We start from the raw sequence: 16339 nt of genomic DNA, 5'->3' as shown, positions 1-16339 counted from the left end.
TAAACACATGGAGGCTTGATTCTAAGTCTGCTTCTAGGACACTCTAACTTGAATTCATTTGGAAAAGGACTTTGATTGATAACCATAATTTCCAGTGACCATCTTTTCGTTGTTCGGTCACTGAGTCATGTCTGACGCTTTGTGACCACATGGACTGCAGCATCACCCGGCTTCCCTGACCTTTACTTCTCTGTCCTTCAGTGACCATCTTAATCCTTTCAATTTTTTTAGATTATTTTAGTATCTCATTTTTTAATAATGTGGTACAGCCATCCCTCCCCAGTCCTGAATTCCCCTTTAACAAAATTGTCTTAAATGTTGATTTGCTTCTGTACAACATTTTCCAAGTCATGAAGATTTCAAGTTTAGCATACTCAAGGTGCTTCTCTTGGGAAAATTAGAAAAAGAGGGAACTAGGCTTGGGAAATGGGAAATAACACAGAGTGGCTTAAAGAGCAGGAGTAGAAGCTTCTAGAGAACAGTGTTAGGAAAGAGACTTCTAGCACCTATAGTGTTGAGAGAGCCAAAATTGGATCATCCCTGGGACCCAGGAAACAGGGTTTTCTCCTAAGAAGTAACTGATACCTTGAGCCCATTGTGTAAGTAAATAGGATATATTCTGAATTTCATTTCGATCTCAAGAATTAAAGAAAATATTTACTCTGAAAATAATCATTTGTTGCAAGTCCTATCCAAATAATTTGTTAAGAAATGACTCGGAACAAAGAATAAAGGCAAATAACTTGAAAGTTAAATTCCTCCCCTAACCTTAAAAAAAAAAAAAAAAAAAGGCTGCTTAGCTTTGTACCAAGCTAGGACAATACAGAAGAAAATGTCTGCCTGGTTAAACTTGTTTAATAGTCAGAACAATTAATAAACTGGGCTGTTTTCTTTTGGCAGGATGGGAAGCACAAAATTCAAGAGGAAAATGTTAAACTAAACAAGCCCTTGGAAGAAAGCCACAGGTGTTTATTAATAAAGTACTAAGATATAAAGCTCTTTTGGGGTGGTAGGACAGAGGGAGCTTTTGTTATACCTTGGCAGTGATTCAGATCAGACACTGACTTGTAATATTAATATTCCAGAAAGACATTTTAAAGGGAGAGTGAATAAGGAATAAACCAGATAACACATACTGAACCAAACCCATTTAGTCAGTTTCAGAAGAAAGAAAGGTGATCAGGCTGTCTTCTGATTCTTTCCTGGTTAATCCCCAAACTATCACTTCAAAGATTAGCTCTAATCTGATCTCTACTGGATCAGTAGAACAAGTGAATGAAGGACAAACCATAGCATTTCCCAGGGTTCTTAATGTACTTGAGCATGACCTGCTTCCACCTGTGTGCTAAGTGAATGGCAGCTATGTTTCAAATAAATTCCCTAATTTCCCTTATATTTTTCTCTTAAAGAGAAACACAGTTTAATTTTATTTTTCTTAACTCTTCATCTCATTTGCTCACTGAGGAACATGGGATCACTTCCAGGAAGTTGACTTTTAACAAGTTACTTTAACAACAAAACGTTACACAGTGCCACTATATTAAAAAATGAAGGAGGTCCAACTATATGACCTTCTGGAAAAGGCAAAACCATGGAGACAGTGATTGCTAGGGATTGGGGGATATGGATAGATGAATTGGTAGAGCCCAAAGGATTTTATAGGTCAGTGAAAATACTCTATGACACTGCAATGATGGATACATATCATTATACATTTGTCCAAACCCATAGAATGTACACCACCAAGGGAGAACCCTAGGGTAAACTATGACTCACAGCGTGTCAGTTTAGGTTCAGTAACTGTTAGCGTCGGGTACCATTCTGGTGTGGAATGTTGATATTGGGGGAGAGTGGGAGGTCCAACAGAATATGTAACAAATCGGTGTCCTTTCTGCTCAGCTCTGCTGTGAACCTAACACTGCACTAAAAATTAAAGTCAATTATAATGACAACAATAACAAAAGATTGTTATCAAGGAAAGATAACACAGAGGAGTTTTGAGAGACCTATACAATATACATTTTTGGCAGCTGAATCTGTCCAATCTTTGAAGCCTTAAGAATGAGATAATATGTCATCTGGAGCAAAACTAGCTGCTGGAGAAGATGAAGCACACAATCCAACAGTAGGGTGATTTTGCAGGAGCTTAGCCTAAACAGCCCTTCCTTGCCTCCAAGGCCAGAGTGATCCCAATACCTTTAAGTTTTACTCCCAAGAGAACATGGTCTGATCCAAGACCAGCCTTAAACTCCAGTCCATCTAACATTACAGATCAGGATGGGCTGTGGGAAGGAACTGGACATAAAATTAACCAAGGCTTAAAAGGGCCTTTCAGAGTCAGCTCATGCCAGACAAAAATCACGTCATTTACTTTCAGGAGTGTCTTACATGCCAGGTTCTGATTTTAGGCCCTAGAAGTAAGAGACGATACAATGACTATCTCTTGGTATCCAGGGTTCCAGGAGCCCCTTCAGATATCAAAACCCATGGATGCTCAAGTCTCTTAGATAAAATGGCCTGGTACAATGAATATAATGGGCTGTACCTGTGGGTTGTGCCTCTGGGATTTAATTAACCACCGATGTGGAACCTGAAAACCAGGAGGCATGAGTGTACTACCTTATGTATGTATTACACTCTGCAGCTTAAAAAATGTATCACATTCATTGTCTCCTTACTAATTTACTTCTCCTTAAAAAAGCTTAATCATATACTACTACTTTACAGGTGAGAAAAATGAGGCACACAGAGACCCAAGTTGCCTCTCTCTATCATGTCTTCCTTTGTCTCTGCACTAAATAATAGCTGCTTCCAAGGCCTTGCCTGGTGAGAACTGCCATCCCAAGACATACCCAAGTTTCCTTGGATTGTGGTCCAAGGAACAGCTGTCAAGCTGGTCATATTGATGGTCACACTGCCATGCAACTGAAGAGAATTGGAATCATTATAGATCTGTGGTCCATTTTCCCCAGGATTGAATGTGGGCTTTGCTTCTCTTGTATAAGTTCTGTTCCAAGTTGGGAAAACTGGGGTTAGCTCAGCTGGTATCATAAAGAAATATTTCAATCTAAATGGATAACTTGGGAGAAAGGACTAATACATGACATATGATAATTGGCAGGTTTCCATAATACTAGATAGGCAAAAAAGCTATTAAAATGCATGGCCTCAGCCACTGGGGCTTTGTAGGTTGGGAAACACGAAGACTATTTTCTTGATAGTAGGAAGGAAACAAAATATAACTCTAGTCTATTTTTAAGCAGGAACCTAGACTAATATAGGATTGTATCCTAGTAATAGATTTAACAACCAAAATTTCCTCTCCTAGGAGGTCAACATTAATAATTACTTTGGTCCCAACAACATAAAAGAACCATGGTATTGCTTTCTCCATACTTTTAAAATGATAAAAGAAATATAAGCCGCTGTTAGTTACTGTTTTTACTTTCCTGTTATAGGCTGCAGTCTCACCCGATGGATCAACAGGTAACTGAGTCTCCTGTCCTAAAACGTCCTGTAAAAAATTAGGTAGTTGGCTGGGCCCTGCCTAGTTGTAAACAGGGCAGCAAGGGAGGTCGGTGAACGCATACAAGTCTCTGCGCCCCATCCTTTTAATATCCTAAACGTGCATTTCCCCGACACTGTCACAGCAGGTAGCACCATTCTGAGCAATGTACTAAGTAAAGCAGCAATGCTCACTCCCTGTTTGAGATTCTCTTTGACTTACTGTGAGACCTCAGAGAGCCCAGCAGACCTCCCTTGCCCTTAGCTTTCCCTTAAATAAAAGGAAGAGAAAAAATACCTCTTGATCCCTTGGAAATAAGCAGACATCAACAGTTAGGAAATACATTACAAAATATAATGGTAACTCCATGAGCAAGATGATAAATGCTACCATGTCTGAGTTACCACAGTCTTTTATTTACCAGGTATACTGAAGCCTACTCCCTTCCATTCCTCATGACAGAATCATACAAGAGGGATGGAGCTTTTTACATTTATATACATTAAAATTGCATGTTACTTTATTATAAAAATCAAGGTCAACAAGGATAATATTTATCAGAGTTGTATTAAGGTGGTAAGACTATATATATACACATATATACATATATGTAACTTGTTTTTCTAGTTTCCAATAGTCTGCAGTGTGATTATATTTAATTTTGTAACTAAAAATGCATATTCTGAAAATAGTGATATTTCTGGGGCTAAGGGAGACTAACTGGTTCACTGTGTGGTTTAGGATCAGCCGTTGTCCTCTGAAAAGCCACCGAAGTACTGTCAGCTATGCCAGGAAGACTGCAGCCTGACAAAGGTAACGGTGATGAGGTTCTTCATAGGGATGCCCACTGCATGACTAGCTGCTTCTGATGACAGGGGCTTCGCCATGTAGAGTGCAGAGTGGCGGGGGGGAGCAAAAGGAACAGCAGTGAGTGTATACCTATTATTTTCAGTCCTATTAAGTCATGTCAGTAAATTCCCATTAGAATATTAAATACAAAATTTACTACGTAATTTAAAATAAACGTATAAATGTGTTCGTTACAAAAGGACAATGAACAAAGTGAACGTGAAGTCCTGGTCTCATTAAGCTCATGTCCTTTGGGCCATCATTTTATGAAGAGCCTTGGGCTCAGAGGTGTCACATGCATCTTCCAGTTACTGAACGCTCAAATGCAGCCTGACTTTGGCAGCAAAGTCTACACTCCTTCCAGTACTCCATCCTGTTCAGAGCAGAGAAGACAGGTTAGGGAAGGAGATTCTTTGAACTAGTTGGGGAAACAGCCTCTGAAAGGAAAACAAGCTCTCTCTCCACCAAACCACTTGTTTTCCCTTTCGGTCCTCAAGAGTCTCTGTCTGAGCAGCTTTCCAGCTTGTCATGCTAGAGTCAGCAAGGTGAAGGAAGCATGCAAAGAAGAGTAAGCATCTTTGACGGCCACATCTGTGCCTTGCTCACAGTGGGATCCCCCAGCATCTAATATGTGCCCAGTTCATAGCAGATGCTCAAGAAACGTTACAGACAAATGAGTGTCAGGAACAAGTGCATAGCAGAGATGGGAACGTGTCCAAATTCTATGTTACAACCTATGTGCCAGCCTTTGTGATCATGCTAAAATTTTAACAAGAAAAATTATAGTATGACCTAGTCTTAAATTAGCAAAAACAGATAAAGATGAACTGCCTTTCTAGAATTGGAAGTTGTAGAGAAGCGTGTTCCCAAACAGAAGAGGCTGCTCATCTAATTCTGGCTTTTCTTGTCTAAGCCATGCAAAATAACTGCAATATGTCAGAGGAAACATTCCTCCCAGGCTTTCAAATAAAATTGATTCCCCCCTACCTCCACTGCACCCTCAGAAAGATGAATTGTTTAGGGGGAAAGGAGCATTATTTATGGGGAAAATTATTCTCCACAGCCTTTATATAGGGAACCTTGGAGCTGTGTGTGCAGTCCTGTCACTGCTTGTAACACTGCCATAATGACCCACATACATAATGACCCAAATGTCCCACAGTTTGGCTACTAAAGACTCCAAATGCTTAGTTGCTCCGTCGCCTCCGACTCTGCGGCCCTTTGGACTGTAGCCCACCAGGCTCCTCTGTCCAGGGAATTTTATGAAAGTGGGTTGCCATTTTCCTCTGCTATTGGATATTTCCAACCCAGGGATTGAACCCACATCCCTTGTGTCTCTTGCGCTGTAAGCAGATTCTTTACCCCCTGAGCCATTAGGGAAGCTCCTCCTTAATAGATTAATTTCCCAGTTAAAAAGGGTGCAGGCAGCTGTGCTGCGCTGCTCTAATATCCCAAAAGATGTGCGTGCTGAGCGTCACAGGAAAACATTAAGCGCATCATGTATTAGAAATTATGCTTCTAGTTCATGCTCAGCAGAGTTTCCAAGTGTTTGGCTGGTTACCAAACCCACGGCTAGGTCATTGCCTGCCTTATTTGGAGTATGCTTAGGTAACTGCAAACTAATTTTAGAACTAGCCCACCTAAAAGTGAATATAAATGAAGTATATATTCTGAAGATAAATAATTTGTGTATTATCTGTTCATGAGAACTCTGTGGAAATGCTTCTCTTCATTTAGATCTAAGAACTAGACTGTACACTTTTTTGTAGACAGGTTGTTTGGTCAGATACTGTGCAGCATACAGCACATATTCAGCCAGTATTTTATTGGATGTTGAGCATCCGTCATACCTGGCCTCCTCCATCCAATGCGTCCAATGCCCTGCTCTTCTGTTACCCACCTGATCTCACTTTCTCCTTGTAGAATGTATGTAGGAATTGCAGAGGAACCTTCTGTAACATCTGCTCAACAAACGAACTGCCTCTTCCTTCAAGTATCAAGCCTGAGCGAGTTTGCAATCCCTGCCACGAGCATCTGATGAAACAATATTCCACCAGTCCATCGTAAGATGGAGGCCAAGATCTGGACCAGAATGTATCCACCCATGTTAGATGTCAGAATCCCCTAGAGCCGACTTTAGAATCAACTTGAGTTGATAGGAATGCTTTAAATAAACCAGGTCCAGGAAGAAAAGACAGTGGTTGGCAGTGCTGGAAGTTTTGCGTGTTTTCTCTAATGACTGTATGAATAAAAGTTACTCAGTTGAGCCTCTCTCTGCTAAATCTAAACAACCCCACTTTGAAGCATTGATCTTATAGCTTGTCTTTGGAAGGGCTATTCATTTTTATGAATAGTGATAGTAATACTGAGCTGCATGTTAAAGGAGAGAGGGTCTTTAGTGAATAAGAATAAAAAGGAAAACGATCATCCCTTTATTGTATTTGGAGATTCAAGAGGGAAAGATCATTGTTAACCGAGATTGAAATGATAGAGGTTACATGTTCTCTCAGGTGCTGCTAGACATAAACATTATTTCCTCTTTACCCCCACAACCTACCTCTTCTTTAAAGGATCTCTACCAAACTGTGAACAAACTCAGGGAAAAGAAATTAAAGAGTAATATAAATTTTGAATGTACTTAAAACAATATTATAATGTATTCTAGTTTTAGGACCAGAATTTTCTAGTTCTGGCCTACACATTTTCACTATCAGAATAAGGAGGAAGAATGTTTGCTGTTTTTCCACTTAGTGACTTCAAAAGTAAATACCTGCCCTTTTCAGAATCTGCTGCGCAACAAGCCAGCTCTTCCCCAGTCTCCCTCCTCTCTGGGTCACGGAAATTATAAGGGGTTTTTAAAGATAGGGTTTGACTTTTGCAAACAGGAAGTACTAAAGCAAAGCCATGTCAGGTGCAGAGTGAAAAAACTTAATTTGTGCATGGCTGAGAATAATTAGCTGAGAATACTTGTTAAATTCTTTTGTGAATAATGGATTCCTTACTCCAAGCCAAGATTCAGAACTGGTAGACAGGTTTTTTGGAAAGTATGATAGTCAAAACAGTTCTTAGTAACAAACCTTTTGGGGGAAGAAAAGACATGCATTCAGCAGGGGAAGGCAGGAAATGGTCTGTGCTCCTTTGATTATGTTGCATGTACATAGATTGTTTGATTCCAATGAAGACCTAAGAAGATAAGATTCTGTTAACTGGTTTAGAGTTATGGGATGGGAACATCCTGGAACTATGATATTTGATAAATTCTGTCTCCTGAAAAGAGTGACAGCTCAGGAAAGTTGTTATTCCAGAAGTCTGACCTGTTCTTTGGTGGAGCTGAGTTTTAAGAGCCCTAGGGAAAAATAAAATTAGTAATTCCAATGTCGTTTGTTGTCATTTTTTCTCTTTAAATAATATTTATTGCTGTGATTCTCCATCTTCCTTATTTTTGACTACATATATGTGTCAGCACTGTTCTAGGTTCTACAGAAAATGGGGGAGGGGGGATTATCCTAAATTAGCAAAAGTTATTTTATAATTAGTTTTGAACTAAATTGAAGAGGCCACTCTGTACATGGAATGTAGGGAGGAATAAATAGCCACTTGAGATTTGTTTTTGAAATGCATATAAGCTGTTTATAGTGTTTCAGTTATTTTTTTTTAAATACAAAGCTCCAGAGATTTGTTATTAGTGCATATGCCCACAAAGCAAGGGGACCAAGTCATGAATACCTTAACTTAATGATAGGCCTTTCTTCCTTAAAAATTGTGGGTTCCACTGTTTACAATAGTATCACCAAGAATAACATACTTAGGAATACACTTAACCACAGAAGCAAACCACTTGTACACTGAAAACCAAAGCACTGCCAAAAGAAACAAGATACCAGTACATGGAAAGACACCTCATGGTCACGAATTGGAAAACTTAACATTATTGACCAGAAACGTATTAATACATCTTTTGTTACCCAAATGTTAATTGACCAGATACATATAAATACATTTTTAAAGAATGATACAATTCATATCACTGCAGAGTTTTTAGAATGTGAAATTGATCAAGGGTTCATTATACAGCTTAAGATTGTCATTATTCACATTTTACTGTTTGGTTATTGTTCCAACCTTGTGTATATTATAAACATAAGTTTATTAGCATAAAACTTTTTAAAAAATGACATATCGTGAAGTTTTGAGTTAAGAATTTTTCTGTGGTTTTATGCAGATACTTTGATTGTCCAAGAGACATATATACTAGTGTCTCAGAAGATGGTATTTCTTCAGAATATATATAGTTCATTCAGATGATGTGAATGTCACACACACACAAAAAGCTTTAATAACTGATTCTAATACAGAAAGTGAAAATGAGACTCAGTGCTGGAGACGACTTTACAGGTATGTCAGGTGTAACTATTGAATGTACTAACCCACAAAGTGTTATAAAATAACACAATTGTGTGCTGGCCAAAATAAAACTTGCTGACCACAGGCTTTAGTTTCTGGAAAATTCCCTCAGTCAATAATGAGTTTATATCTTTAAAATGTCAATACTACCTCAACCATCTACAGATTCAGTGTAACCCCTATCAAAAATCCCAATATCTTTTGCAGAAATAGAAGCATTTATATGGAACCTCAAGAGGTGCCTAAACAGCCAAAACATTCTTGAAAAAACGTTCAGTGTCACACTTTCTGATTTCAAAACTTAGAGCCACAGTGCTGAAAGCAGTATGGTAATGGCATACAGACATAATGACCCATCAGAGTAGAGAGCATTAGGAATAGACCTTCACATCTGTACTCAAATGATTTCTGAAAAGGGTGCCAAGACTGTTCAGTGGGAAAAGGATAGTATTTTCAAAACGGATACTTGGAAAACTAGATGTGCACATTCCAAAAAAACTAAGATGGACTTTTATACCATATACAAAAGTAACTTGAAATGGATCAAAGATCTGAACATACAGCTAAACAAAGAGGGAAAGATTCATGACACTGGGTCTGGCAGTGACTTTTTTGGATAAGACACCAAAAATGCAAGCAATGTAGGAAAATAGGTTAGCTTCATCAAAATAAAAAATCTTGTAAAGAAACTGGAATCCTTGTGCACTCTGGTGGCAATGTAAAGTGGTACAGCCACTACAGAAAAGAGAATGGCAGTTCCTAAAGAAATGAAAAGTTCCATGTAATACAGCAGTTCCACCTCTGGATATATACCCAGAAATGAAAGCAGGGTTATACCCACGCTCATAGCAGCATTATTCACAACAGCCAGAAGGTGAAGCCACCCAAGTGTTCATTGATCAGTGAATGGATAAACAAAATACGGTAGATACATTCAGCCTTAAAAAGCAAGGAAATTCTGACACATGTACAACATGGATGAACCCTGACGTGAGATAAGCCAGTCACAAAAGGACAAATAGGAGCCCACCTATGTGAGGTATCTAGTTAAATTCACAAACAGTAGAAAGACAAAGTGATACAAAGGTTACCGAGGACTTGGAGACGTGAGAAATGGGTAGAATTTCAACTGGGGAGGTGGGGGGAATGAAAAAGTTCTGGTGATGGATGGTGGTGGTGCTGTTTGTACAATATGAATGTACTTAATGCCACAGAAATGTATACTTAAAAATGATTAAAATGGTAAAATGTGTTTGTACATTTTACAACTTTTAAAATACCATGCTTTCCAATTGGACACAGAAAATAATTTAAAACGTACACAAAATACAACACAAATAGACCCACAGACATCAGAGGGGAAAGCAGCAGGGACAGAAAAATTAGGAGTTTTTGGATTAACATATATATATTACTACAGATAAAACAGATAACCAACAAGGGCCTGCTATTTGGATAGGGAACTATCCTCAATACTTGGTGATAACCTATAAGGAAAAAAGGATATATGTCTATAATATGTATCTACAGATATACCTGTATAACTGAATCACTTTACTGTATACCTGAAACACACACTTTTAAGTACACTTCAATTTTTTTATAAAACAATGAAAAAAACCCCTGAAAACTTGTTAATAAAAAAGTGAAAGTTGGAAAAAAATGTATGAAACTCTTAAAGGGAATTTTAACCATTCTGTGAAAGGACTCAGGTATAGCCTACTGATTTTGAAGTAACTCTCAGGGCCACTGTCTATATCACAGCCTCATTTCAGCTTTGCCCAGCAGGAACTGTAGGCCTTTCTAAAGAACTGTATTTCAGAAGTAGCACGTTTTATAGTAAAGCATCTTGCTAGTTAACTTAGCCTAATAACCCCCAAATGTTCTCCTGGGTCAAATCTTAATGAGTCTTAGTTGTTAGCTTGGGGATTGTCCATTATTAAGGTCTTCTATTTTATTCTCACCATTCCTGAAGACAGCTGATTTTGTTAACACATTAATTATTTTTGTATATGAGATTTGTGCAAGCATGTCAATCTACCAAATCAAAAATTAAGTATCTGATAAGGAGTTCTACACTTATAGTACAAGATAAACTTTATTCAAAGAGTGCATCACCTTGAAATGTAGACTTAGTTAAAAACAGAACCAGTGACCAGCTGTAAGCATTGCTGAGGATGTAAGCAAGCTTGGAAGAGAGAACTCAGGCCTCCAATGGGCAGGTAGGGTGGAAAACCCTGCTCTAGTCTCCAGATAGCTGTAGTGCCATGCCATCCTGGGATGCTACTTCTCAGCACACTGCTGCTGCTGCCGCTGCCAAGCGCTTGTCATGTCTGACTGTGTGACCCCATAGATGGCAGCCCACCAGGCTCCTTTTCCCTGGGATTCTCCTGGCAGGAATACTGGAGTGGGTTGCCATTTCCTTTTCCCATGCATGCATGCATGCTGAGTTGCTTCAGTCGTGTCCAACTCTGTGCGACCCTATGAACAGCAGCTCACCAGGCTCCTCTGTCCAAGAAATTCTCTAGGCAAGAATACTGGAGTGGGTTGTCATTTCCTTCTCCATCTCAGCATAATAGTGTCATTCATATTCAATAATAAGGTCTGTCACCAACAGTTTGTTCTTGTAAATTAGAGGTTAAAAATTAGCCCAATGTTACCACCTGTATTCCCCTATCTGCTCTCTTGAGGGGGCAAGAAATGGATGGAATCATAGCCAGCCTACTAGAAATTCCAAGTAACTCAGCGTAATAGTTCTGGTCTTTATTTCCAAACATCATCAAGTGGCAGAAAGGTTGAGAGCCTCTTTATTTCAGTTAGAACGAAGTGAGTTTTTGAATCACAAGTCTGAATATATTTGTGAAATTTCTCAGGCTTCAGATTTAGTCTGGAACATTTGAAAAGCTTATTCTTAAATGTACTATAGTGATGTTTCTGAGTTTCTCAGAGTAGTCCATACCCTAGAGTCAACTTGGTTACACACCTTCATGCCGTTTCACCAGGTACTTTCAAAATAATTTCACTGGGGCCTCCTAGTTCTGACACAGAACTGAGAGGCCATAAAAAAGGGAGATTTAACAAATCTACCACATAATTTCTGCCACGAAAAGCAAAAAGTGACAAACTGGGGGGGCGGGGAAGGATGTGTTTAAAGCCAGCTCCTTGCCAGAAGGGCTCTTGCCACTTAATTAAGAAAAAGACCACACACAATAGAAAAGTGGTCATTTGACATCACTGAAAGGCAATCAGTGAAACTCAGCCTGTGGAAACCTCTAAAGGTTCACAGCATTTCTCCAATAAAGTGGAAGGGGAGACATAAACAAAAAACAGGAACTTCAGTTTCACTTTTGGTCAATAAGCTTACAAAAATATGCTCAGCATCACTGACTGGGACCATAAATTAGAACCACAAGTACTTTGTCTAATTTTACAGAGAGAATGGCTAAAATTACAGGTTGCAAATATCAAATGGTGAGCATGTGGACCAAGTGGAACTGTCATATTGTTTGGGATATCTAAAATAGAATGATCACTTTGGAAAAGGGCATGTCAATTTCTAGTAAAATTAAATATATATCAACCTTGGGACTTCCTCAGCAATCCAGTGGTTAGGACTCCACCCTTCCACTATAGGGGGACACAGGTTGAATCCCTTATTGAGGAACTAAGATTCCATATGCTGTGTGGCATGGCTAGGAAGAAAAATAAATCTTGCAATTCAGGATATTCTACTAAGTACTTACCAAAGAAATTAAAACATAGGTCCACAAGAAGCCTTGCACAAGATATTCATAGCAACTTTATTCATGATAGCCAAAAAATAAACAGCCCTTCACCAGACCAGTGAAAATTTAAACTGTAGCATATTCATACAGTGGAATACTACTCAGCAATGAAAAGGGAAAAAAGCTGACACACAAAGATGAATCTCAACAAATGCAGAGTGGGAGAAATTTACATTAATACATAATGATTCCATTTACAGGCGAAACTATGGTGAAACAAAATCCTAACCAGAAAGGATGCAGGAGGAACAAGAACTGACTGCAGAAATGTTCTGATGTGATGGATAATGCTCCATAGTTTGTAAGGGGTTTGGGTTACATATCAGCACTCATCAAAGTAACATTTGTTCACTTCACTGTACATTTTACCCCAAGAATAAGAAGTCTACTTAATAATATGGATGCTACAAAGCTTAAAATTCAAGTATAGATGTCTACAACTTGGACACACATAAACAAAATGCATTGATGGATGCACAGATACATGAAGAAAATATGGTAAAATGTTACTTGCAAAATCTAGGTGGTAGTATGTATAGGCATTAAATTTTTCCAAATATTTGAAGTTTTTATTACAATTTATTATTAAAACATGTTGCAGAGGAAAGACATAAAAACTATTGCAGGTTATGGACTGTTGCTTAGATCCTGATTCAAATATACTTTTTAAGAAGTTATTTGATAAGAAATTAGTATTTTTAGGAGTAATGGTTATTTTTTAAATTTTTTTTTGGTTGAGCAGCATGTGGGATCTTATTTTCCTGACCAGAATTTGAACCCACCCCCTCTGAATTAGAAGCAGAAGTCTTAAGCCAAGAAAGTCCCTAAAGTCCTCTTTTTAAAAAGAAATATAGGCTATACATGTATCCAGAAAAAATGATGGTATCTTGAATCTGTTTTAAAATTAATAAGGATAAGTAGATGGGGATTATAAGAGAAAAAGAAATATGGGTAGAGGATATGAAGACAAGTTCATACAAAAAAAAAAAAAATCCAAAAGCCCTCAAACATGAAGAAATTCTACATCGTAAGAGAATAATACCATTTTGTATTTTTAACCTTGGAAGATGGGCAAAGAGTAGACTGCTAATACACTGTGTTCGGGGGCTGTGGAGAAATGGGGACTTGCATTGCTGGTGCAAACAAAGGAAAAACAAGCTATAGACAGAAACTGAATTTTAGATATAAGTTTACCAGTGCACATGCTCTGACTATTTATCCTATAGAGAAATTTATGCATGTACAAAATGATCTAAATTTATACAAGGTAATTCATTCCAGCATTAAAATAGCAAATGACTATAAACAGTTTATATGTTCATCAGTAATGACAGGTTAAACTATTAAATTACATCCACACTGTATAACCATTTTAAAAAATGAGAAAGCATTTTATGTACCAATATAAAATATTTAGGATGTACTAAATGGGGGGAAAAGGTAAAGAATAGTATACTATATTTTTAAAATAAATGAAAATGCCAGTATTCACCTATTATACAGTAAAATCACTGAAGTTTACATTAGAAAATATACCCATGATGACATGGTTGCCTGAGAACAGGAACTAGGTGGCTGAAGTATAGGATGGAAGGAGACTGTTCACTGTATACCCCTTCATCTCTCTTGCATTTTATTTCCTTCAAAAAGTAGAAACATAAAATTTTTAAATTATCCTATTTATTCTTGTATTATCAAGGCTTAAGAACCAAATTAAATCTTCCTATAGTCCTCTTCCTAAAATTCAGTAAGGAAACTACTCAACTAAAAAACTGGGCAAAAGATCTGAACAGACAATTCACCAAAGACAACATGCCCATGCAAATGTATACAAAGATGTCAATATCTTATGCAATTTATGGACCCTCAAATTAAAACTAAATATCACTTGACACCTATGAGAATAGCTAAAATTCAAAACACTGACAACACCAAATGCTGGCAAGGATGAGCTGCTACAGGAATTCTTATTCATTCCTGGTGGAAATGCAAAATGGTACAACCATCTTGGAAGACATTTTGGCAGGTTTTCACAAAACTAAACATAGTGTTACCATATGATCCTGCAATCACACTCCTTGGTATTTACCCAAATGAGCTGAAATCTTATGTATACACAAAAAACCTACACACAAATGTTTATAGCAGCTTTATTCCCTTAGTACAAACTTCAGAGATTTATTTTTTAATCTGCTGAATTCAGGCAAGGAAAATGTATTCCTACTACATTAGAGCAATTTTTTTTTCCTAAACTGCTGAAACTTAGGCACTTTACTGCTGAGATATACCATTCTACTAATTCAGGTCCTATTATCATCTGAATGTCAACCCTTTCACTTAATTTAGGGAAAACTCTTAAAGTAACAGGATGTTTTTTAACCCAGAGAAAAATCTCCAAATGAGAATATGCTGAGGCAGGGGGTCTCCAAACCCTGGGCCACGGAGCACTCGGTTAGGAAGTGAGCCACAGAGCAGGTGAGCAGAAGGCGGGCAAGCAAACAAGAAAAGCTTCATCTGCACTTACAGCCATTCCCCATTGCTCACAGAACCACCTGAGCTCCGCCTCCTATCAGATCCGCTGCAGCATATAAATATAATGCCCTTGAATCATTCTGAAACCATCTGCGGAAAAATTGTTCCACAAAACCGGTCCCTGGTGCCAAAAAGGTTGCGGACCACTGTGCTAGGGGACTGTCGGGCAGAGGATGCCAATAGAGCATGTTAAAAATTAGCAGGGTCACCTCCTCAAAATGTCACATAGATGGCAGTGGCTTTCTCCTGGCTCTTCCCGGCCACACTGCAGAAGTACCGAGGAGGATCCGGAGCCTTTCGCTCCACAGTGGGCTCGGTCTCCCTCTGCAGCTGTCAGAAGCCTCTCACCCAGACACAGACGGACAAACCAAATGGCTCTGCTTCACTCTCTGCTGACAGCGAGCACATCAGATCAGAACACAGTCTTCAGCAATCTTCCCCTTGGCATCTACATGCTCCTTATCAGCATCCCCCCTTGTCATTCTTCTGAGCGGGCTGAAGGAGCATACAGGTGAACCTCGACACATGCAATCCCACTATTTCTGACAGCTTTACCAGGAGATTATAAAGACACAAAGTTCCCAAAGACAAGAGCGAATTCACTGCCACTATTTCTTTCAATAGAAAATGATGATGCACAAACCAGTTGTGTCACACTTTGGGGGGGGGGGGGGGAGTATGTCTTTAGATGGGATAAAAATAAAAATTACTTTTATTCTATTATGTGCTTTTCTTCTCTTTCCTGAAATACATTTGCCTTGTCAGCTATTACTCACTAACATAAATTATGAACAATAACCTATTAAAGGGAGTATTGGAAAGTATTACATGAATTCACGATATGACTTCCCAAGAAAGCGCACCGGTTTTTTTTTTTTTTTTTGAGAACTCGGCCACTAGTACAGTAAGAAGATATACCTCTTCAAGCTTACCCACCGCAGAACATCTTAATGCCTTTGCTCTCATTCTTTTCTAAGAGTTGTACAGAGAGAGAGAGAAAAGATCATATTCTAATAGCTCATACAGCTACCGACACCCGTTCACATAGCTCAGTACACTCAACCACGTATGAAAATACATTTCTATCTAGGTAGTAACATGGAAGATGTTAAGCTGGTTGATTGACTCACATTCTTATAGGATGATAAAAACAAACACAACTAAAAATAAACCATTTCTTCTTATATTAATATACCAGGACTTGATGTAACAAAAATATATTAGGTTGATTCACACACTCCAAAATAAATACTCTTAGGTAATC

General features: G+C 38.3%; 1 protein-coding gene across 6 annotated transcripts in view; it reads left to right on the top strand.

Annotated features, from left to right (window-relative positions):
• Positions 1-7729, top strand: part of RUFY3 (RUN and FYVE domain containing 3) — an 88361-nt gene extending 80632 nt beyond the window's left edge. For 4 of the 6 annotated variants that reach the window (XM_070458314.1, XM_070458316.1, XM_070458317.1 and 1 more), the window contains 4 exons: positions 901-980; positions 3459-3486; positions 4247-4318; positions 6278-7729. In XM_070458314.1, the coding sequence (XP_070314415.1) occupies positions 901-980; positions 3459-3486; positions 4247-4318; positions 6278-6421 (324 nt within the window). In that variant the 3' untranslated portion in view covers positions 6422-7729. The remainder of the gene's footprint in view (positions 1-900; positions 981-3458; positions 3487-4246; positions 4319-6277) is intronic. The other 2 variants (XM_070458315.1, XM_020876415.2) reach the window with 1 other exon arrangement.
• The last annotated feature ends 8610 nt before the right edge of the window (positions 7730-16339 follow it).

This window comes from Odocoileus virginianus, chromosome 29 (genome assembly GCF_023699985.2).
Source record: "Odocoileus virginianus isolate 20LAN1187 ecotype Illinois chromosome 29, Ovbor_1.2, whole genome shotgun sequence".
NCBI lineage: Eukaryota > Metazoa > Chordata > Mammalia > Artiodactyla > Cervidae > Odocoileus > Odocoileus virginianus.
Note: the sequence above shows the minus strand (reverse complement) of the source record. Positions and strands in the feature narration are given on the sequence as shown.